Raw genomic sequence first — 24621 nt, forward strand, 5'->3', positions numbered from 1 at the left:
ATGTGAAAACGGTTGAATTTGTAGACTTATAAAAATAGAATTGATTAAAATGGCAAAAATTGCTAATATACTAACAGTATTTTAAAAAAAAGAAAATAAAGCTTAAAATTGTAAATATAGATAAAAATGCACAGTGGCTATAAAATAGCTAAAATGACCAAAATAGTCAAGACACACAAAAAAAGAACATTTGTGAAAATAGGTGACAGAAGGAAAAGAAAAACTAAAGTCACCTAAAGCTATCTTATTTTTCTTCACTTCAAATTATTGGCATGTTTTGTGGCTCCAAATTTTATTTGGTGGTAAATTGCTAAAAGAAATGTCTCCTTTGGTTGTAAAGGTTGCAGAGGAAGATGCTCTATCACAGGTGTGTCAAACAACCACCAAGAAAATGGTACACATTTCTAAGAAAACATAATTTAGTTTGTTTTGGACACAACACTGGGACTGAGCTGAGGAATTGGTGACGCTGCCATTAAAGCAGGAGAACTAGCATCGGTCTCAAAGCGGTGCTGTCAGGATGAGTTTGCAAATCGCTATAGAAGAAGATTTCTAGACATTTCACTGATTTCATCAAAATTGGCTTCATGTTGAGATTAGAGTCATTTTCCAAAGCAATCATTTGGTTTTTATAAAAATAGACATTTTCATCATGTACATCCTGCTCCACAAAAAAAAAGAATTAACGTTTACATTTAAAGGTTATTATTTCTCTATTTTACCAATCTGGCCCACTTGAGATGAAATCAGGCTAATTCTGTCCCCTGAACTGAAAAAATATTTTTGTCATTTGGATTTTAGTAGTTGTTAAATGATTAAAAGATTCATTGATTTGGAAAAAAAATCACAAAAACCTTCTGATAATTTGGAGACACATAGTCTGATTTAAGATCTACATGATATTTGACAAGCTAATGCCACATGAAAGCTTGAAGGCTTGTAAGTTTTTAACTTCAAGTGTTGGTCGCAGAATGAAACTTGAAGCGTTCCAACCACGCCACCACAGAAACTATCTCATGAAATGGGAAACTGAGTTTTTCTTTCATGTTCTTACTGTAGAAGGTGCGGAAACCATGTGGGGGGCTTTGAACTCTCTTGCCGGCTGGAACAGCCCTACTCTGTTTCCTCTGCGGTCGACCAGCAGCTACTGGAAGCTCATGCCACGCAGGGGCCAGCACTTCACTTTATATTTAAACAAGCAATGGTTCCTCCCCGCCACTTCCGGGGAATGGAACGGAGGGGGAAAAAAAGAGCTGCTCTGTAATTCATAGAAAGAGAGTTTCAGAAAAAAAGCAAGAGGGCCGAGGCAGGGGGGTTGTTAAAACAGCTAAGAGAGGGAAGCCTGTTGAAATGGAGCGGCGTTGAGCGCTGGGCGTTGGAAGTTCAAGGCGCAAGAAAAACAGACATCATTGTCTCTGTGAGGTCTCCGTCCAGAAGGTGCAGCGCTGCCGTGGCATGAAGGAGGACGGCCTCTCGGGAGCGGAGAAATTCTTCTTCTTCTTTTTTTTTTTTTGGAAACACAAACTCCCCCGACCTGAGTGGAAGTTGGCAGGACGGCTTGTTAAACCAAATGGTAGTGACTGGTGAACCCGTGCAGGAGGCTGAGCCTGACAAAAAACTAAGGTCTGTTTTTATGCAGACCTCAATTGCAGCGTTGTGTTTGTAGTGACAGGAAAGAAAGAACGAACAAAAAAACCACTTTTCTTGACACACAACAACCATGTTGGGATGTGGTTTTCAGCTCCATGTGAAAGAGGAAATATTGTTTTGGGGGTTTTTTGTTTTTTTTATTTCTTGAGTTACTATTTCAGAATTGTCATCAGAACAGAGTCAGCTCAACCCGTCATTTCAGTGACCAGAAATAAATGAATGTGGTGGTGCTTAATAAGAGCAAAGACAGGAAGTCACGGCCGGAGAATGAGCTTGTTCCTCAGATATCCTGCGAGCTGTTTCACTTTGATTCCGTCTCAGTGGAAGTCAATAAATGTCCTCTTTAAAAAAAAGATGTAGGAATTTTACTACAGCAATACAATCCTGTTGTTCAGTCACATTAGATCTTCTTCGTTGGAAGCCGATTTAAATTTGAACCTATCCTTGGTAAATGGTTTGAGGACGGATGTTTGAGGACGGATGTTTTTATTCGAGTCTAAATAAATGGTAAAAAAACAAACTGAACAAGCATCTTCCTAAAATGTTGGAACAATCGATAACCACAAGAGCTGCTGGAGAATTGATCCGTAAAGTTTTCTGGCTTCAGGCCGTATTCACACAATGATTTCAAATGACAATGCAGAGTTTTTCTTGCATTTTAGTGCTCAGAGACTGAAAATGCAATTTTTTCAAAAACTGCCCCTAAGGTGGAACTTTTCGAAACAGCTCATGTGCCCCACGTGTGGTTACTAGTTGTTCTGCACATGCTCAGCAGAGCCAATCAGAACAATGATTCCTCCATGGTGTCATGACCCCATATTCTCCTGGGAATTGATACTTTTATTTTGACAGTCACCGTAATAACAACTCAACTTGGTCCATCCACTAAAATGTCTAAAATAAGAAAGAAGACACAATATGTTAGTACTAATAATAATAATACAAATAATAATAATAATATATCAAACTTAATATAGTGCTTTTTTATGTAGATGCAAGATGTTTTACATAGTAAAAACAAAAAATAGAAAATAACTGAATTAAAATAAGAGAACAGAGAAAAGCAAGTTTGAACAGGTGGGTTTTGAAGAGTGTTTTAAAACAATATGAGCATGGAGAAGAAAGCAAAATGATAAATAAATACACCACTGAGTACACCACTATCTGTATCTGTTCAACCATCTAAATCAGGGGTCGGCAACCTTTAATGCTCAGAGAGCCGTTTCACACTGAACACAACACCCAAAGAGCCGCACACATTTTATTTTGACAGTCCCACAGGCAGACCATGCCAGGAGGACACGACACACAAAACCTTCTTCACTGCTGGTTGACAACTTACAACTAATAAACTAAACTACATGAACTAAGCAACAAAAACACAACACAATTATTACCAACACTACAAATCTAATATAACCCCCAATAATTACATTTAAAGCACGACAAACAGAAACTCCCATAATGCATTGCAACTATCGGTTCCTTTATTGTTACACATTATTAAAATGGAAGATAAATGTGGGAGATCTGGATTGTTAGAACCATGAGTGTGATGGTGTGTCTTTAATGTCCTGTAGTTGTTGTGTGATTCACTAGAATGTTCCGTCACTCTCAACAAGTCTGAAATGAACCTCCTGGAATTGTCGGCGCCCCGCAGTGCAGCGCTTTTACTGTGAAAGGTACAGGAAGCTCCAGGCTTCAGATACCAGTTGAGCCACTGTCCCGCACTTCTACGTTCTTCATGCCATTATTGTTGTAATGACGTTACATCGCTGCACCTACATTTTACCACTCTGTGTAGAGGGACTGCGCTCTGGGTGGCTTTGCCTCCTTACGTCCCTCTCTGGGTGGCCTTGCCTCCTTACGTCCCTCTCTGGGTGGCCTTGCCTCCTTACGTCCCTCTCTGGGTGGCCTTGCCTCCTTACATCCCTCTCTGGGTGGCCTTGCCTCCTTACGTCCCTCTCTGGGTGTCTTTGCCTCCTTACGTCCCTCTCTGGGTGGCTCTGCCTCCTTACGTCCCTCTCTGGGTGTCTTTGCCTCCTTACGTCCCTCTCTGGGTGGCCTTGCCTCCTTACGTCCCTCTCTGGGTGGCCTTGCCTCCTTACGTCCCTCTCTGGGTGTCTTTGCCTCCTTACGTCCCTCTCTGGGTGTCTTTGCCTCCTTACGTCCCTCTCTGGGTGGCCTTGCCTCCTTACGTCCCTCTCTGGGTGGCCTTGCCTCCTTACGTCCCTCTCTGGGTGGCTCTGCCTCCTTACGTCCCTCTCTGGGTGTCTTTGCCTCCTTACGTCCCTCTCTGGGTGTCCTTGCCTCCTTACGTCCCTCTCTGGGTGGCTCTGCCTCCTTACGTCCCTCTCTGGGTGTCTTTGCCTCCTTACGTCCCTCTCTGGGTGTCCTTGCCTCCTTACGTCCCTCTCTGGGTGTCCTTGCCTCCTTACGTCCCTCTCTGGGTGTCTTTGCCTCCTTACGTCCCTCTCTGGGTGTCTTTGCCTCCTTACGTCCCTCTCTGGGTGTCTTTGCCTCCTTACGTCCCTCTCTGGGTGGCCTTGCCTCCTTACGTCCCTCTCTGGGTGGCCTTGCCTCCTTACGTCCCTCCAGGATGAACTGCAGTGGGACGGAGGCTCCAGGAGCCTCAGTGGAGGACCCAGAGAGTCGTGGGTTGTCGACCCCTGATCTAAATGATCTGCATCTGTAGCCGTACTTGGAGTAGGCGGGGCCTAAACCTGAAGTGGGCGTGGCTTGATTGAAACTGAGTGGGGCTTAAATCGTTACATTATTTCAGTGCTTCTCAAATGGTGGGGCGAGCCCCCCTGGGGGGGCGTGGTGGGGTGTCAGGGGGGGCGTGAGGCAGGCGCGACTTTCAGTATTAGTGTCTTTATTCATGCTTGAACGATAAAAAAAGGGCCTCCAGCTCATTTTATTAATGTATTTTATACAATCAGGTGATTGTATGCAGAATGCTGGTGCAGCAACTCATACAGTGGTTTATACAGATAAATAAATAAATATTATCAGGTTCTCAATGGTAGTACAATTCGGGGGGGGGCTGAAAAAAATTCTGTCCTCTAGGGGGGGTGTGACAGAAAATAATTGAGAACCTCTGCATTATTTTAAGTCTGAAATTGATATGGATTGATCAGAAGTTGCTTTATTTATTGTTTATTTGAAAACTATTTACCGAACAGCATCAGAATTGAGATTCAATGTTTTATATTTAAAAAAAACCTGATATATATTGTATATCATATATTAATTTGTAACATTTATAATATATGTATTTTTATGAACAGCCATATACAGTAAACATATTAATATAGGCTACTTTGTGTGTTCAGCTATATGTGTGTGTGTGTAAGTGGTCTGTGAGACTATGTTTTACCATGTGCAAGCAGATGGTAAAATGAGTATCCTGCTCATCCCTAATAAATACAATATTAACATAATTAATACTCAGCAAAACAATCATTACAACAATGATAATAATCATAATACACACATTAATCAATAATTACTCATCAATCACAATCATAGTGTACATCCAGGCAGGTCGGTCATCTTTCCTAGAAAGATCAGTGTCTGCTTCAAAAATACATTCCAAAATACACATTGTGCAGTTTGTATATAAAAAGCTCAGAAACAAAGTGCATCTCTGCGGTTTCTGCTCACTTGGAGGCTCATTTGTTCCAGGACAGACTGAATTTGTCATGTCAGCATCAACTTTCACCAAATCTAAAAATAAAAGGCTTTCAGCTTCTCCTCTTGGTTTTTTGTACCGCCAGACACGGAGAGAAAAGACACGAGGCCGATTTGACCGTCGAGGTGAATTCAAATCTGCTTTTCAATCTGTTGTAATCCTGCAGTTCACTTTGTTCTGTTTGGTGCATCATCACAGAAAACATGAGATGACTATATAAAGTAACTGATGAGATAAGTGTTGTTTTTGTTGAACATTATAATCACATCCAACAAAATTATTGGTGTAGAGAAAACATTTAAAGGACAGGCTTGAACAGTGTACTGCAAATGACTAGTCTGACTAATTCTTATAAAACTTATTGGTTTTGGACTTTGAAAGGAAACCAAAGTACCAAGATGAAAATGCAAACTCTGCAGAGAAAAGCCCACCAAGGTTCAACACAAATTAGAGATATCAACAAGACCATCATTTCATGTTCAGAATAAATTATATGGAGCTTCACTCATCTTAATTATGGACTCTTGCATTATAGGCTCGTGATCAATGATATTACTCGGCATTAATTCAGTATGTTTGTCACGTTTTATGTTCCACTCTTGCTCTGAACCGAGCGCCAGGAGAAGTTATGATGGTCCACTAAGGTCCTCTCCTAAACGGGAGCTCTCATCTGCTACTTACAGCTTTATTCACAGCATCTTGACGCGTCTCTGGGGGGAAAGCTTCGCTCCACTATTTGAAGCTGAGCTTGCAGAGCGCTGTTAATTGTGGGAGTGTTGCACCGTCGACATTCACAAGCTGTTAATGACTTCCAGTCCGCCGCCGTTAGGCTACCGCCAAGGCTCGGCTGAGAGGAATCACAGCTCCGCTCTGTTGTCTGAGAATAGGGCTCAGTTCAGCAAAAACTCCTGTTTCGCTCTGAACTTGCACTGCCCCGCTCTTTTCCATTAATCCCGCCTCACACATTTGTGTCCGCTTATCTCAGCAGGCGCCACAAACAGTGACGAGATGCTCAGTGGTGATAAAAGCAGCTTTATTAGAATGAGTCAGCTGTGCTGTACCGCCATGTCAAATTACTGGCATCCGATTCTCAACATCTGAGCCAAGGTCACCCACATTTTCAATATATCGCACACACTTGGCCTGCCAATGAATCTCATTAAAAAAATTACATTTGAGGGTAAATCATCTTTTTAAATTGCTGCCGTTTGTCTGTTTGCAATGTTAACCATGTTGGGATCTCAGAAAATGTGTTCATTTCCAAGGAAAGATAATTTTCATTTGTCATGATGCACTGTCATGACATGTGAATTCTGATTCAGGAATGTGATTGAGCATCACGCACAATAGAGGGACCTTTTGCCACTGCAGACCCATGCCAATCCTCCCCCGCTTTCTGCTCAAAAGACTCTTCCCCCATGCACTCAGCCAGTCACTGACTGGTTGAAGCTCTCAGGATTTGACACCTTCAAATCCACAAACCTTCAACAAAAAGCCTACAAAAACTAGTCTTGCAGTGAGTCTTCTCCTGTGAACACCTGGGAGGAGCTGCATTCCAGCAGCTCAACTCACCCAGTGTTAGCATACAGCTAACACCAGAGGCCTGCAACCAGGGGCCTCCACTCCTCAACTCCTCTGCTGACCCGACCACGAGGGTCAGACCTTCCCCTGATCCAGAGACCAGCACCCAGAGTCTGATCTCCCATCAACCAGGAAAACCAACCAGTTCCTCCAGGACGGACCAGGGAAACGACGCCTCACAGAACTTCTTTGTGTTTTCCTCAACCAGCAGGAAAACCATCACAGACCTGAGCGACCAGCTCCTCAGTCTGGACAAAAGGAACAACCAGGAGCTGTAAAGAAGGACTCCTGAAACATCAACTTCATCTTCTTCTCCTCAGCCTGCAGAACCAGCAACCACAGTTAGCAGGAGGTGCTAACTACAGGAGAAGACACCAGCTTCCCTCCAGCAGGACAACAACTGAACTCCTTCAAGGAAGTGGGAACAACTGGGCTTTACCTGAGATTAGTTAAACCTGATGCTATGATAGAACTGTTTAACTTTATGAAGGTGTGTTGATTCTGTTACAGTGATTGAGTTCTATAGATAATGATATTAGGAGCAGTTATCAACCTGTAAACCAACGTTAGCTCTGCCACAGACACAGGGTCTGCATGCTAATCTCTGCTTTACTAACTAGTTAACTCACAATCCTACACATATCACATCAAAGACAACATCACACAGTAACTGAACACCATCTGACGACTCCTGACGTTTTACAAGACAAATCGCAGTCACATCAACTCATTCTAGAAATGGTCCTTTAGCAGAGACACACAGAAGCAGGTGCTACGGCTAGCTTCTATTGTTCTTTTGCTATCAGCACATGGCCGAGCTGTAAAGGACAGACCTCCTGTTCTCTGACAACCTCCATTTGAATGTAGTTCCTTGTGATCCGCCATCTTGTTTTGTAGTTCCATCACACGTCTCACACACACACTCCCTCCACCGCTCGCTCTCTCTTTCTCTCTCTCTCTCTCTCTCTCTCTCTCTCTCTCTCTCTCTCTCTCTCTCTCTCTCTCTCTCTCTCTCTCTCTCCCCCCCTCACACACACACACACACACACACACACACACACACACACACACACACACACACACACACACACACACACACACACACACACACACCAAGCTGTATATAGGTAGTTAGAATCTGTGTTTTATTTGTTTTCATTGTTAATAAATATAATTTTTGGAATCATACTTGCTGTTTTATTAATGAGCACAAAGGAGAATGAAATGTCGACCTCTTCTGTGTCAAGAACTCCAAAATCCTTCAACCTTGACTGTTAATTCTGGTAATTGTAATTAATTTAACTATTAATTCAAATTCCTGATTAACTGTTTAGTATATCTTATGAGACTGATACATCAATGCCTTTTATTGTCACTATACCTAGGTACAATGAGATTAAAAACAACTCCAGTATCAGTGCAAAACATAGTTAAAACATATTAAGAAGAAAGTGCAGAATAAGTGCAAAGGGGGGGGGGGGGGGGGGGTAGAGGGGGTAAGGTGCACAGTTCAGTCCTGAGAACAATACATAATAATAATGTTGTGTGTAATTACAGGAAATAAATAAGATATAACTGAACTGGTTATCATTTCCTGTTAAGACAGGTGGAGCTTCGAGGTTCTGATACAGATCAGATAAAATTTTCAATAACATAATTAATAACTATCTTCGATAATTATTATTAATCATTATCGATAGCCAACCAAAACATAAATAGTGATCCTTTTGAGGTAAGAAATCCTTACAAACTGATGTAACTGAATTGGCTATCATTTCCTGTTAAGACAGGAAAGCCGAGGTATCTGATACAGATCAGATTAAATTTTCAATCTTCAATCTTCGATCATTATTAATCATTATCGATAGCCAAACACAACATAAATGGTACCGAACGATCCTTGTGAGGTAGGAAATCCCTACAACCATCAACTGTTTCCACTCAGCCACACAAGATCAAGGGTTTCATTTCAATGCTTTCAATAGTTGTGGTTGCACACAGCAGCTCGCTGGTAATTTGAAAGTGCCTCAATCCTTTACAGACCCGGTTCAAAGATCGGATATAAATCAAATAATATGCCATAATAACCTTTAAATTTAAACTTTACATGATGAAAATGTGTAATTTGTTTTCAAAACCAAACAATTCATATTGAAAATGATTCCAATCTCAACATAAAAATAATTTTATTGAAATCTGCTGGTCCAAAATACAGTGAAACATCCACAACATCCACGTTCCCCTATTGATGTTGCAGTATGGGTATTTTTATAAACTCCTTCTGACAGCATAGCTTTGAGGCCAACGCCACTTTACTTGCTTTCATGTACTTTGAATGAGTATAACAAGATTAGTTGGACTTTCAATCACCACCTCCAAACACGTAGCTGCAGCACATTGTTTTTAAATGAATGGTGTTGGAGCTATTTGTGATTTGTTTAGGCTCAGTTTTAGTTACAGCCTAATTTCTTTCTTTTGCTAAAGTTAATTTGCTTTATTTTGCATTTACTGATTATTTTCTTGTTGATTGTTTTAGTCAAATTCTTTCATTATGTACCTTCTTCTTTATTGGTCACACACAAGAGGTGAAATTTATATAAGTGGGTCAAGGTGGGTGGAGCTGCAGGCTGCGAGGGCTTCTGGTTGTTTTACCACACAGGAAGACAGACACACAAGAAGATCAACACATCCAGGAGCAACAGACAAGAAATCTGTAGACTTTTTTCTTTTTTTTTTCACTTACATAACATTGTATTTACCGATCACCATCAGTAGCCTCAAAGCAATTTAACAACAACAATGATTACAAAAGCAAAAATGAACAATAGTAGAAAATAAGAAAAATCAGCAGCAAATCTCATCAATGAGGAGTAGAAGTGTGTGTGTGTGTGTGTGTGTGTGTGTGTGTGTGTGGTTTGTCCTCTGGATGTGAATGGAACTGTTGTGGGGGGGCCGGCAGTACCACCCCGGGGCCCGAGGCCGGACCCGGTGAGGCCCCAACAAACCCCCACTCCCAAGGGTGGTGCAATGTGTGTGTCTAGGGTGTGGTTTAAAATTGAGGGGTAGCGGGGGGGGGGGGGGGGGTTCTACCGCTGCCCAGCAGCAGAACCCCGAAAGCCAGCTGATCCCCTCAAGACCCTGTGTGACTAAGTGTAGTTAAAATTGTGGGCGGCGCAAGGTCGGGGGAGGGGCAGACCACAGTTAAGTGGCCTGGACCCCCCACCCTAGGCCCCGTCCACTGGCCCCTATTGTTGAATGAGGTAAGGTGAGGTAAGGTAGGAGGGGCTGAGAGGGAGAAGGTCCCCCCGTCGCTAGGACTTGGCCCAGCTGGACCCCCCGCGCCATCCCGCCCCACCCCGAAGCGGCCGGTCTGGAACACGGGGACCAACACCCACTCCGACAAGGCACCACAAGAGGACCCGGACAGGAAGCCCCCCCCCCCCCCCCCCCACCCGACAGCCGAAGAGCAGAGTCTAAGACCCGCATGGCCCAGCACGAGCCCGGCTGGGGGCCACAGTCCCCCCCACACCCTCACATACTCTCACAAGACGACACCCATACTTATATATAGAACGCACACACACACACACACACACACACACACACACACCCAGACCATCTCCCATATAACCCCCCCCGGGGGTCATCTCCAGTCAGCTGTCCATCCAAACCCGGAGCCCCACTGTCCCCCATCCCCCCAGATCCAGGAGTGAGGCAGACCCGGAGCATGGCAGCAGGGGCCACCCCTGCCCCAGCGGGGGGAGGAAGGCAGAGGGAGGACCCAACCCGGTGCTGCAGCAGGCACCCCCACCAGAAAGGGGAGGGCACCCAGTCCCCAATTATTGGGGACCATGTCAACTCATATTGTGCCAAATGATTTTTCCTACGAGCAAAATTCTCTCCAATGTGATGTGACATCACATTGGAGAGAATTTAAATAACTTTACATTCAGATTACTTTTGGATTTCCAGTTCATGAGGATCGCTTTTTTTGCGACGCTTAGGGAGACCAGGAGGTGAAGGATTCATTTTTCTCACTTTTAATTTGTGTGAGATCACCTAACAAGTAAAGTGCAGGTGAAACTGGAATGGGGGGGTCCAGGTATAATGATAAATCTTCACAGATCTTTTGCTAGAATGTTTGGACTGGTGTACACTGCCAGAGTGTGTGTAGACAAGTATCAGGGAGATCACAGTGTAGACAGGTATCAAGGAGATCACAGTGTAGACAGGTATCAGGGAGATCACAGTGTAGACAGGTATCAAGGAGATCACAGTGTAGACAGGTATCAGGGAGATCACAGTGTAGACAGGTATCAGGGAGATCACAGTGTAGACAGGTATCAAGGAGATCACAGTGTAGACAGGTATCAGGGAGATCACAGTGTAGACAGGTATCAAGGAGATCACAGTGTAGACAGGTTTCAGGGAGATCACAGTGTAGACAGGTATCAGGGAGATCACAGTGTAGACAGGTATCAAGGAGATCACAGTGTAGACAGGTATCAAGGAGATCACAGTGTAGACAGGTTTCAGGGAGATCACAGTGTAGACAGGTATCAAGGAGATCATAGTGTAGACAGGTATCAAGGAGATCACAGTGTAGACAGGTGTCAAGGAGATCACAGTGTAGACAGGTATCAAGGAGATCAGCTGTGCAGTTTGAACATAAGTTAGAGGAAGTGAGACCATCTTGAACATCTTTGTCCTGTAATGAACTCGTGAAGGACCTTGTGTTGTATGATCTGTATATTGGTGTTCTTCTTCCCATTGCATCTGTATACTTGCTTCAAAAGGAAAATAAACCACCTCAAATGTACTTTTTTGGTATGGACAATGAGTTTTTCATGATCAGTTTAAGTGAGTAAAGCCAAACCGAGACGTAGCCTCAGTGACCATTTGAAAAGGTTTGGACTCGAGGACAAATAGCCACTACGTTAAGTAAAAAAAAAAACCTGGATATCTATCGCTGGTTTGCCTGGAAATTGGAATCAGCGTTCGCTGAATTGCTACTTGGAGGATTGCGCACCTGAACGCTGCGCGGTGCCTGGGAGTGACGCTGCGTGGGCAGGATACGGAGCAAACATTGTGATCCAACCCATTCTGCAGTGAAAGGCTTCTCTGGACACCGTGTGGTGACGCTGCAGGAGTGATGGAGCTGCAGAACTGTGCTCGATTGATGTCATTGTTTGGGTACACACACACCCGGAGCCTGCTTGGATGTCGCGCACGGCCATGCGCAATAACAACCACGCGTACTCAACGCCACGCGCAACAGTAACCAACGCCCCAAACAAAATGTTTCATGGTATGTGCCATATTCACCCTTCTCAAATAACTTTATGTGCACTTGGCCAACATTGATAAAAGGGTATACATGTCCTAAGTTACAGCTAAAGCTGCAAGTGACACTCAGATAGCGCTCTCCACAAGAAGGCGCACTTGCCACACCGCTAAAGGAATGATGTATTTCATGCAAACGCGTCAGGAGAAAAGATCAATGAAATTCAAGCAAGCCAAAATGTACATGAACCAAATGGATAAGTTCATGCATTCTGCAGACGATGTTGATGCTGTCAACTCCCTTTTGGATCAAATGATAACATATGTTGATGAGGCAAAACAACACCATTTGTCTTTTATGTCACTGAATTTACCTCGTCACTGGATTTCAATGAAATGGAAAAACAAAACAAATATTTAGAACAGAAGGAAGAGGTGTTTTCAATCTTCATTGATGAAGCCAAAGGATGGTTATCAAATGTAGGCCGTTCATATGAGCTTCCAATTGAAAATAAGCCTTCTGAAAACTAAACTAACCTAGCGTCTGAGGACCGTGTATCAAATATCTGTCTCACAGTAAGCTCAAACACTCGCTCCATACTATCGAAAGCTTCATCCAGTTCATCTGCAAAAATAATTGCACAAGCAGAGAAAGCAGCATTACAGGAGCGCATGATTACCCTAAAACAAAATCACATTTTGGAGGCACAAGTAAACAAATAAAACTTGAACAAGAGGAATTAATGAGGAAACAGGATGAATTAAGAAGAGAAAATAAGAATGTGCTTTGAAGGCTGAATTGAAAGAGAGAAATGCGAAATTGAAGGTTCTGGAAATTCATTCAAATTGTGGCTCAAAACTGTCAAAATGTTCCTCTAAAACATCAGATGGCATGAATTCATATTTGGAAAAGTCAGAAGGTCGAACAACATATGAATTAAATCCAAATGTTGCGCAGTTTGTGCCCACCAATAAAAACTCTGAACTTCCTTTCAGTGACCCATCTAACGTTGTCCCTATCAGTGGCAAATACAACCATGTGAAAATACAACCACCCACACCAAATGTCACTCATGCTTCTCAAAGTGAAAGTTTACAAGCAGCAGTTGTTCAAAATACTCATGACAAAAATCAATCTACCACCTCTCCAGATATTTTGAACATCATGCGGCATCAAAATCACCGCCTTGTTAGTTGAGTAAAATACAGCCTCTGCTCTGCCTACGAGAAATATACCTGTATTTGATGGTGACCCATTGCATTTCAAATCCTTTCTTAGAGCTTTTGAAAACTACATCGAAGAAAAAACTCATAATTTCAGCGATCGCTTATACTTTCTAGAACACTACACTACAGGTCAGCCAAGAGACACAATCTATCCTCTGAACCTGGTTACCAAAGGGCAAAGACACTTTTGATTGAACAGTTTGGCAGTGAACACAAAATATCATCTGCTTATATGGACAAAATCAACAACTGGCCTGAGGATGTAACTGCTCTGCAATAATTTGCTTTGTTCCATTGAGGTTGCTCGAATATGGTACACCACATAAAGTACATGAAGGAGTCGGACCTGGGCATCAGGACAATCATAATGAAACTCCCTTACAAGCTCAGGGAAGAGTGGAGAAATGTGGCATGTGACATGCTGGAACAAACTGGAAGCAGAGCAGTATTTGTTGATCTTGTAAACTTTATTGAAAAACAAGTCAAAATTGTTTCAGACCCAGTGTTTGGATGTATAAATGATGTCTCCTCACCCAGCCAATCAAAGGTATCCAGCCAAGTGAAGCAGACAAGAAACAGTGGTATGTTTGCCACTAGCATTAATGCAGTAATTGATGGGTGTAAACATAACAATAAAACCACCACGGTGTGTAACAGTAACCAGCTCAAATGTCTGTTCTGCCATCTCACCAATCATCCTCTGGATAAATGCACAGTTTAAAACCAGGAGGACAAAATACAATTTCTAAAGGAGAAAGGTGTTTGTTATGGGTGATTGAAATATGAACACACAAGCAAAGACTGCAGGAGTCATTTGGATTGTGAAGTGTGTCAAAGGAAACACCCATCTGTCCTGCATGTGGAGAGAGATGGGATACAAGGATTACCTCTCAAGAGACTGTGAGCACTGTACATGAGCAGCAACAGACGTGTGGTCATATTGGGGCTGGTGACGATGGCACAGCTGTTTCCTCCATTGTGGCTGTGCAGATGAAATGTCAGAAAGGCAACACAACGATGCACACCTACGCTTTTCTTGATCCTGGGAGCTCTGGTACTTTCGGCACTGCAAGTCTGGCTGAAAGGCTGGAAGTATCAGGCAAAAACTGCATTTTTACTCTTAAGGACAATGGGAGAGACTAAAACCATTAATACCACTGCAATAACTGGAGGTGTCTGGTCTTGATACAGATGATTTTATTGAGCTTCCATCTGGTTTGACACAAACAAAAATCCCTGTGTCTAAATTCAATGTGCCATGTCATGGTCATGTTGTTCATTGGCCGTACTTGAGCAGCATTGGGCTACAACACCCAGTAGATTCAGATGTGGATTTGCTCATTGGAACCGATTGGCCCAAAGTTTTGGAGCCATGAGAACTAAGAAACAGTCAATGGGGCGGACCGTATGCAGTGAGGACCAGAGTTGACTGGCTCATTAACGGACCTCTTCGTGCTGGAGACTCTGGAGGTGCTGTCAAAACAGGATGCACTGTTGTAACTGCTAATTGCATCTGTGTGGAGCACCTGGAAAATAAGTTGATGCAGCAGTACAATCGTGGCTTTAATGAAAGGACATATGATGAGCCACAGGAGATGTCAAGAGAGGACACTAAATTCATGAAAATTATGAATGATACAACAGTGCTTAAAGATGGACATTATTGCATTGACTTACCTTTCAGAGCTGAAGATCCTGTTCTGCCAAATAATTGCTGTATTGCAGTACAAAGACTCCAGAGCTTGAAGAGGAGATTTGACAGAGACATTTCATTCAAAGCTCAATACATTGACTTCCTCAACAACATGCTGGAGCAAGATATGCAGAAAAAGTTCCCACAAATGAGTCCACTCCAAAACAAGTAAAGGTGTGGTACATTCCCCACCACTGGGTACACCACCCGACCAAAGGAAAGTTGCATGTTGCATTCGATTGCGGCTGCACATACAAAGGCAATTCATTAAACAGCCAGCTCCTGCAGGGCCCAGACTTAACTAATACACTCATTGGTGTCCTCCTCCAGTTTAGGGTGAAGCCCATCGTTGTTATGGCCACCATCAGAGCCATGTTCCATCAAGTGTGGGTCCCACACAAGCACGTCAACTTCTTGCGCTTCCTATGCACTTAAACAATGCACTGAGAAGGACAGCATTAGATAATGCACTGGAATACTCACTTGACGTCCTCAGCACAGTCAAAACAAATTTCTATGTGGATGACCGTCTCAAGTTCACTGTGACGGAGGGAGATGCAGTGAAACTTGTACATGGATTAACATCTCTCTGCGAAAAGGGTGGCTTCCATCTCCAGCACTCACATGCTGCACAGATTGAGACAGAAGTATTGGATCATAAGTGCCAACTGTGCAGCCAGGAAGATTCTCTCTCAATGTTGTGTCGGAGGTAGAGAGCAAGATGTGGAGAACAGAAAATGTCTGACTTACCTGAAGAAAGAGTTGTGCCTGATAAAGAACCATTTACAGAATCTACATAAGTAGATTGTTTTGGACCATTGGGCATGAGGAGAGGGAGAACCTTGCTGAAGCGATATGGAGTGATCTTTACCTGTTTGAGCCTTCACACAGTACACCTGGAGGTGGCGCATTCCCTCAACACAGACTCAATCATCAATGCGGTGCAAATATGTATCTGCAGAAGAGGACCTGTGACGAGTATAAGGACAGATAATGGCCCAAATTTCATTGGTGCAAAAAGGAGCTGAAGCAAGCTCTGGCTGCTTTAAATCACTCTAAAATTGAGAGGATCTTTGTGCAGGAATTTTAACACCCCAGTGGCCTCACACCAAGGTGAAGTTTGAGAGCGTCTGATTCGCTCTGTGCGCAGCATACTTACCTCTGTTCTTGGAGCTCAAACACTGGACGAGGAAGGCCTGCAGACATTGTTTTGTGAAGTGGAAGCAATACTCAATGACCGGCCCATAACTAAGGTCTCAGAAGATCCCAACGACTTGGAAGCGCTTACTACACCGTAATAACAATCCAACTTGGTAGTTTTATTTTGACACTCACCGTAAAATCCAACTTGGTGGTCTGTCCACTAGAATGTCTGTGGTCTCCCATTGTCAATGTTGATGGCCGATTGTTCTCTGCTGCATGTGTGTGTGGTTTTATTACAAAAACAATCAATTACACCCACTTGTGGCCGAGCATGGTAACTACATAATTTCCAGCAATTCTGCTGTTTCCGTGTAAAGAGGCATTGATTTTGAAACATTGCTATGTAATGTTGGCTAAGTTGTTGCCCAACATGATGATTGTGATAGCTGTATTGTTTTCAGTGTTTCTGCCGTTTCTGTGGAAACAAATGTTGTTTTCAAAACGTTGCACTTGTAAATGTGAAACTTTTATGAAACAAGGACACCAAAACAATGCTTTTTCACATGAAACGTTGGGTAAACGGTGCCTAAGCCACATGATGTATGGAATTAATCAGGTCAAATAAAAGAATTGCCTTCACTAAACAAAACACGATAATCAGTGTTTGTCATTTAATTCTCTATTGTAATCCACCTCACACAGGATTCCTAGAATCATCTATTTTCTTCTTTTTAGATATTTCGACTTCTCCTGAAGCTGCGGGCCCCAGCTGCCACCGGCCGATGTTTTCAATACTCCATTTGAGTGTCACAATGTTGCCTCCTACCTGTCAGTCACATGAGATTCGAGAGACCAGCAAGCTGACATGTCGGACAAACACAGCATCACTGCACTGAAAGATTTAACAGATTAGCCTCTTTTTCTCATGGGAAGACCGACAGCCCGGGTATCTTCTGAGTGGCTGCTCGCCTCGGCCCGGAGAGATGAGAGCTGGAAAACAGACAACAAAGGCACGACAGGGACAGATGTTGACATGCAAAGTGAGCAAAGGGGCAGGCAGAGATGTGAGAGAGATGCCTGACAGCATAAAAAAAAAAACGAAGTAATTATTTACATGCGCTGTTCAACTTCAAAGCACAGAATAGTTTTAAGAATGTATTTGAAGTTTGCTTCAAATCTTTGTCCAAGTTTACATCAGTGGAATAATTTAGTCCCATATAGTTTAAGAGTGGGTAGGTTCAGATAACCTGGAATTTGTTGTGGAGGGGGGGTTGAAGGTGGTGACCCATGTAAAAGGAAATAGGTAAAGAAGCACACACAAGACTTAGACAATGTGAGTAATATTCAAAATAGAAATGAGTAAACTATCCATTCTGATTCTCTGTGAAGGAACAGAAACCATACACACAAAGCGTCGTTTATGAAGTTTTCAATAAGGAAAACACTAAATCTTTGCAGTGTTTTGGTTGCTTATTTACATGACGATGTTGAGAGTCACTGAAAACGTAGCTTTTCGAAAACATTCTGACTCTGTCTCCTACTCTTGAAGTACCCAGTCTGTAGTCACTAGGCCCAACATGAAAACTACATCTGCTGTTTCTGTGTCAACGTGAAACTATTCTGAAATGCAAAACACAAAAATGAAGAGTTATTACTTGAAACATCGTCACGCAAACAGGGCCTTAGTATGACTGACATGTTTTCAGACTGTGGGAGGAAATCAGAGGAAATATACAAACTTCAGAAATACTCCCAAACCCATTTGAAGCTGATATTCTCTCACTATGAAGCCATAATAATATTAATACATCAAACTTATATATAATTTTTTTATACACTCAAATAACAATAAGGTGATGACACACTGTTATTATCTGCTAATCTGGAGTGATGGCGGCTAATTTAACAGCAAGATCGGATGATATGATAGAGGACCTGCTTCGGGACCTTTATCAATTGCGCGGTGAACAAGCCCGGCACCAGAAATGATGAGCTAACTCAGACCATCAAAGGCTTTGTGCAGCATTTTACAACAGGATGGAGGGTTTTTTTATTTATTTTTTTTACTTTCTCTGGATTAGATTAGTGCTGCTTTGGCATTTGGTGCTGTTTTTTGATTGTAAAGTGGTGTTTCCCATACAATGGTGCACACAGACAGACAAGCACTTATACATAACAGTAGTGCGCGAGACTCGCCCCCCCCCCAACCTGTTGGAAACACTGGGAAATTATTTGATGGTGAAGCTGCACAGTGGTGTCTTGATGTGTTGTTGTTGTTGATCAGCTGTCATGTTGGTGTGGATTAAGTACTAATGTATAATTGTGGCCTTACATTGGATTTGGATTGTGTTTTTACTGTAGGACATAATGTGCGGCTGCAAGGGGGGGCTGGTCCTGACTGAAACACCACCACAAGCTATTGTCTATTCTTATCTGATTTTTCATTCAGTTTGAAATTGTTTAACTTCTACAAACAGAAATCACATCTTGACCCTAAACCTTCAGTGAATCTGAGAAATGTTTTTCCGCTGGTTGTTCAGCGGACTCTTCAATTGAAATATTAATGCAGCCTGCAGTCGAGCAGGTTTGGATATTCCCAGCACCTCTCCAGTGTTTGGCCGAAAACATTCCAATAAGGCGGATTTTTCTGTATGTAAAATGTGTGTGTGATCCTCCGGGGGCCGGAGTCACCATTCATCCACACATTATCTCAGACACAGAGCTTTTAAATTGGGCCCTCGCTGCCCTGGGCCTGCTCGGGTTCTGCTTAAATCAACTCCTGTCCAAACTGCTGCAGCATTTAATGAGCCTTAATCCAATTTAAACCTAATATCTCACCGTCACATGAAATATTTCTATACAGAACAACACCACAACGCTTTCCCACATTGTGAAAAGAATCAATGACAAACCGCTGCGTAAATCTTCAGATGTATTATTCATGGTGCGGTGTAAGATTTCTGAATGTCACCGAAGGAGTTTTGTGAGTTGCTGCAGGTTTCCAGAGGCAGGTGGTGGAATATTTCCTAATATTTATCCAGCTGTGTTTTTAATGTGACAACTACTGTACATACCAACAAGACTGGTCCTGTTACAGCGCAGCAGGAAAAGGTGAAACACCTTTTTTATGTTGACTTGTATTTTCCTGCAGAGTGTGTCCGAGCCTGAAGCACCAGTGGCGGTGCCGACCTCCCTGCAGGGGATGGAGGAGCTGTCGGGGGCCGTGGAGGAGCTGGGCACCGTGGAGGAGGTGCTGAAGTACCTGGAGCCGGACCGGTGGCAGCTGGACATGGAGGAGCTGTACAAACCCACTTGGCACGTGCTGGGAAAATCTTTCATCCACAACAAGAAGGCCAGAGGTAAAAGTTATTTTGCACATTCACACATTTGCACATTCATAGTCATCTTAAGTTTGCACTTTCTTACTATTTTTATTGTAATAAAAATTCAGTTAACTTTTATTTCCTTTAAAGGGGTCATATTATTCAGTTTTCCGACTCTTCCACATGGTTTGGTTGCTTCCTCTCATGGTGCCATGTGCCAGAGCAGAGCTGAATAATTGTGGGTGGAGTCAAAGGGGAGGAGCCTACCTTGATTGGGATTGGCTAAATCCCAGATGACACTATGGCCAAATCCCAATTCTCTTTTGTAACCCTCCGCCTACCCCTTAGCCCTCCGCCTCCGCCTCTGCCTTCACCTTCAAAACGAGGGCAAAGGCAAAGGGATACGTTTCAGCCCTTAGATTTGGGACACCCCTCTCCCTCTGCTCAGCCTCTCGCTCCGTCTCACAGTTATGACGTCATAATACGGCACCGTTATATCAGCAGAGCTGAGCCACGGATGTTTGTTGATTTTCCAGCAGGAGCATCGTCCTGCCGTCCCAAATTCGACATGTTGCAGGAGCTTGGCTGCTTTGTTTCGTTTTCCGCCTTTCCACATCAAGGTGAAGAAATAGACGGAGACATGGATTACTCAGTTTTTGTGCTGTATTGGGACTTCAGAAATATTTCCTCATTCACCATGTGAAAGCAGATGAGCTTCTTTGTTTGCTCGGGGGTCCCTGTTTTCAAAACACCATATTAGAAGACATTGGAACTCTACAGTGTAATAATAAAATGTTATAAACACGGTCTGTATGAAACAAATACACACAGAAGCTACATACGGCAGCGCTACTGCCGTTCTTACTAGTATAAAACACAACAGGTTTATATAACTTTAGAAGCGTATATATGTGAAATACGAGTCCTTCAGCACCATGTTGGTGAGTTGTGTGAAAGTTTGAAGCTCCTCCTACCCCTCTGTTTAAAGTCTGCATATGTAAAAGCTCAGTTTAGAGGGGTGAATAGCCTTTCCCCTCACCCCTCTGCCTCTGCACAGTAGTGAAATGGGACACCCCTCAGACTCTCATGAACGCGCATTTCAGAGGGGTAGGGGTAAGATGAAGGGCTAAGGGGAGAAATGAGATGCAGCCTATATAGGGTTTGATTTCTGATCGGTTGGTTGGAGCAGCACACCTTTTAAAAACTGAAACAAGCCAGGGAGAGAGAGGACACACTTTATTCACTTCTGGGGCATCGTTCCAGGTACGGGGGTGATTAGTACTGTTGGAAAACAGCATCATATGATCCCTTTAAGGAATTCTCTATTCAATTCAATTCAAGCAACTTCATTCTTAGCAAAATCACCAATCAGGAGATTAAATTGTGAATAAAGTGCGGAGAGCTTTAAAAAGTCAAAATCCTAAATGACTTTCTTCTTCTAAGAGTCAAACAAACTGCACTGGAAAAATGAGCTTCGACATCTTGTGTCCTAAAGTGACTGAGATCCTTGGTTTTTTTTGTTGTTTTTTTCCCCATCTCTGCGTAGGAGCCGATCTCAATCTGCTGAGGGAGGAAGGTCGGCTGTATAGCTGCACTCCCCGAAACTTTTCGGTGTCCCTGCGCGAGGAGCTGAAGAGAACAGATGCCATCTTCTGGCCCAGCTGCCTCCTGGTGAAGCGCTGCGGTGGAAACTGTGCCTGCTGCTCTCACCGCTGCTTCGACTGCCAGTGCCTCCCCGCCAGGGTCACCAAGAAATACCATGAGGTAGAAAACACACCTCATGGTACAAAGATGGGACAAAACCTCTTCCCCCCTCGCTGGTTTCATTCTATATGTTAGTCAAACAATTTCAAAAGCTAAGAGCAGTTCAGTTTTTATATTGCACAAGCACACAGTGTTATTTACCTTGTAGTATGTTTACCTTATTTGCACATTGGCAAAATTGTGCAAATTATATAAATTGAAATATGTTCACAAAAGTTCTTTGGCCTAAATTGTTTGTTTCTTTCTGCTGGTGCTATGTTTCACATCAGGGAATGGTTTGTTTGCACTGTTAAGAAATCAATGTAAAAAAGTTTTAAAAAAAAAGTGATTTTATTCTCAAAAAATTACGATATGATATGTTTGCCATATCGCCTCAGCTACCAAGTTAGCATTGATATGAGCTAATGGCTAACATGCTAATGATGCTGACTCGGTGACCCGCTGACTCGGTGACCCGCAACCAAATGTGCTTTTGGCGAATATTGCGTTCTACCGAGTGGAGCTCCAGTTTTCATCTGTTGTTGTTTTGGCAAAGTGAAGCAAAACTGGGAGTCCTGTACGGATGAATACATGAAGTGAACGTGTGAATTCCTGCATCGCTACCCTTCATGAAGCTCCTCTTGTCCTCCTGCGGTTCAGGTGCTGCTGCTGAAGCATCAGAGCGGTGCTCGCGGCCTGCTGAAGTCCCTGACCGACGTGCCCTTGGAGCACCACGAGGAGTGTCACTGCGTCTGTAAAGACGACTGGGACTGACCTCGGACGCGTCGGCGGACGGACACCAACAAACCTCCACTCGTCCACTCGGAAAGCAAACAAGATCCCACCGGCCCTTTAATCCTGTTGTCCTCCTTCTAATTGGATGAAGCACAACAGACTGGAATCTAATAAATCTCCTGAATGGACCAGACTGCTGTGGACTACCATTGCCGTGTTCTGACTACGTTTAGAAGGAGAGACAGAAATCCACTGGAGCATATCTGGACAATTACTTATGAACTCGGAAGGACGATTTTCTTCAGGCTTGTTGGAGATAAGAACACTGAGGCGGCCTTGCCGCCTCTCTTCCTGAGGTTTTTTTTTTTTTTTTTTAAGTTCACTCAGTGTGGGCTGATACTGTCACAGAAAATGGGAGCCTTTCTGTTTCGAGTAGTCTTCTTATTTTTTTATTCTTTATTTCGCAAAGTGAGCTGGCTCGTGCTGCCTGCCTCCCTCAGCTCCTCTATTTTTACCATCAAGGCGGAGAAAGGTGTTTTTTTATGAACAGTCGTTTTCCTCTCTTGTTTTGTCACAGATTTAAACCGAAGCAAATGCAGCCACAGTACAGCTGAAAGGCATCGCTAATGAGACTGCAGTATATGTAAATACTTTCTTTTTTCTCTCTTTTTCTTGTACAATTCTTCTTTTTCTACCAAAGATTCTCACAGAGAATAGAAAGTTGCACATGGAGAGTCATTTAGGCAGTGTTCATTAAAAGTCTTCAATCGATGCATCTCAATTTACAAATATACAATAACAAAAATACTATATACATATATATATTTATATATATGTATATATACATATATATAAATATATATATATGTATATAGTATACATATATATTTATATATATATATATATTTATATATATATATATATTTATATATATATACGTATATATATATTTATTAATGTTTTTGTTTTGTTTTTGTTTTTTTGTAAATATTTATTTGTTAAATGAAAGGGAATTTAGGTCCAACATACCATGTTTGCTATATTTGATGCTGTATTATCCTGCACTTCCATTGTTAATCATTTTTTTTAAACATTGCATTCTTTGTTATTTTTCCACTTTCTGTATGCCATAGTTATTTATCGCTACATTTGCAAAAACAGTCTGTGTATTTCATAGTACTGAGCATCCACAATAAATTCTTCCACTTCTACATTGGGGTGAAACAGTTTTTTAAATGCTCTGAAGAGACAAGTGGCGATTTGAACAATATGCACACACACGTATGAGCATCTTAATTCTTATAAATTAGACACAGTTCTCAATTCAACTTGTATCGTAATTTTGTGAGAAAAATGTAAAAAAAAATACTGTAAATGCAACTTTGAAATCTGTGAAAATGTTATTTAGCAGAGAAGAGTGCAGAGGTAAATACAACTCCAAACTCCTGAGTATATTTTCTGTAAATTGCCAAAAATGTTGATGTGTATTTTGCCATATATTTTTTTTTACTATTTTGTCACAAGAATTGTATTATTTAGTAACATCAATAATAAAAAATATTTCTGTAGCCTTTTTTAAAGGACCAGTACAAGTACTATGTCCCGATATTGAGTACTGATACAAGTATATAATAAATGCCATTAAACCTAATTTATAGTAAATATGCAATCAGTACATGAAGGAACACAAACCATCTCCACCTCTGCATTGATGCTACACACTCCTCCAAGACTCCTAAAGGCTTCACTACACGACTGCGTCTACAGTGCACTGCATGCTGTTAATGAGTGTTAGGGTGAGGGTCAGTCACTTTAATCATGCTTAACATGTAGCATCACTGGCGTGTGTACCCTGAAACTGTTAAGCAATAGCATGTAGCATCACTGGCGTGTGTGCCCCGAAACCCTTTAGCATATAGCATGTAGCATTGCTGGTGTGGAAGCCCTGAAACTCTTCAGCATGTAGCATCGCTGGTGTGGAAGCCCTGAAACTCTTCAGCATGTAGCATCGCTGGTGTGCCAGCCCTGAGAATTTTTAGTATGTAGCATTACTGGCGTGCGAGCCTTAAAACTTGAGCATGTAGCATCGCTGGTGTGCGAACCCTGAAACGCTTTAGCAAATAGCATCACTGGTGTGCAAGCGCTTAAATTCTTTAACATATAGCATGTAGCATATTTTCATTTGCTAATCTGCTTGTGGAAGTTTCACTTTGACCGGTGTCATCCCAGATAGATGATTCCCAGTTAGACGACAGTGTTTTTCCCCCCAGATAGACGATTCCCAGATGGGCGACTTAGTTTAAAATTGCATTGGAGAAGTTAAAAAAATGTAAGAAAAAAAGGTAAGGTAAGAAAAATATAAAAAGCCATCAGTCGGACTAAAAACCTTTAGACAACTTATTTGTAGTGGTTCTGTAACCCTAACCTTATCCCTAACCACAAAAAAAGAAAGATTAAAATCGCAGCGGTGTCGGAAAAAAAAACAAAAAAACAAAACAGCCATCTGCTGTCGGACTAAAAACCTTTAGACAAATTATTACCATAAATAA

At 42.4% G+C, this 24621-nt stretch overlaps 1 protein-coding gene across 1 annotated transcript in view; it reads left to right on the forward strand.

The window, feature by feature from the left end:
- Positions 1-22533, forward strand: part of pdgfc (platelet derived growth factor c) — a 136112-nt gene extending 113579 nt beyond the window's left edge. The window contains exons 4-6 of the mRNA XM_080502244.1: positions 19423-19630; positions 21141-21358; positions 21998-22533. Of these exons, the coding sequence (XP_080358370.1) occupies positions 19423-19630; positions 21141-21358; positions 21998-22111 (540 nt within the window). The 3' untranslated portion in view covers positions 22112-22533. The remainder of the gene's footprint in view (positions 1-19422; positions 19631-21140; positions 21359-21997) is intronic.
- Positions 22534-24621: the final 2088 nt, after the last annotated feature.

Source organism: Blennius ocellaris (assembly GCF_963422515.1).
Source record: "Blennius ocellaris genome assembly, chromosome: 9".
Lineage (NCBI taxonomy): Eukaryota > Metazoa > Chordata > Actinopteri > Blenniiformes > Blenniidae > Blennius > Blennius ocellaris.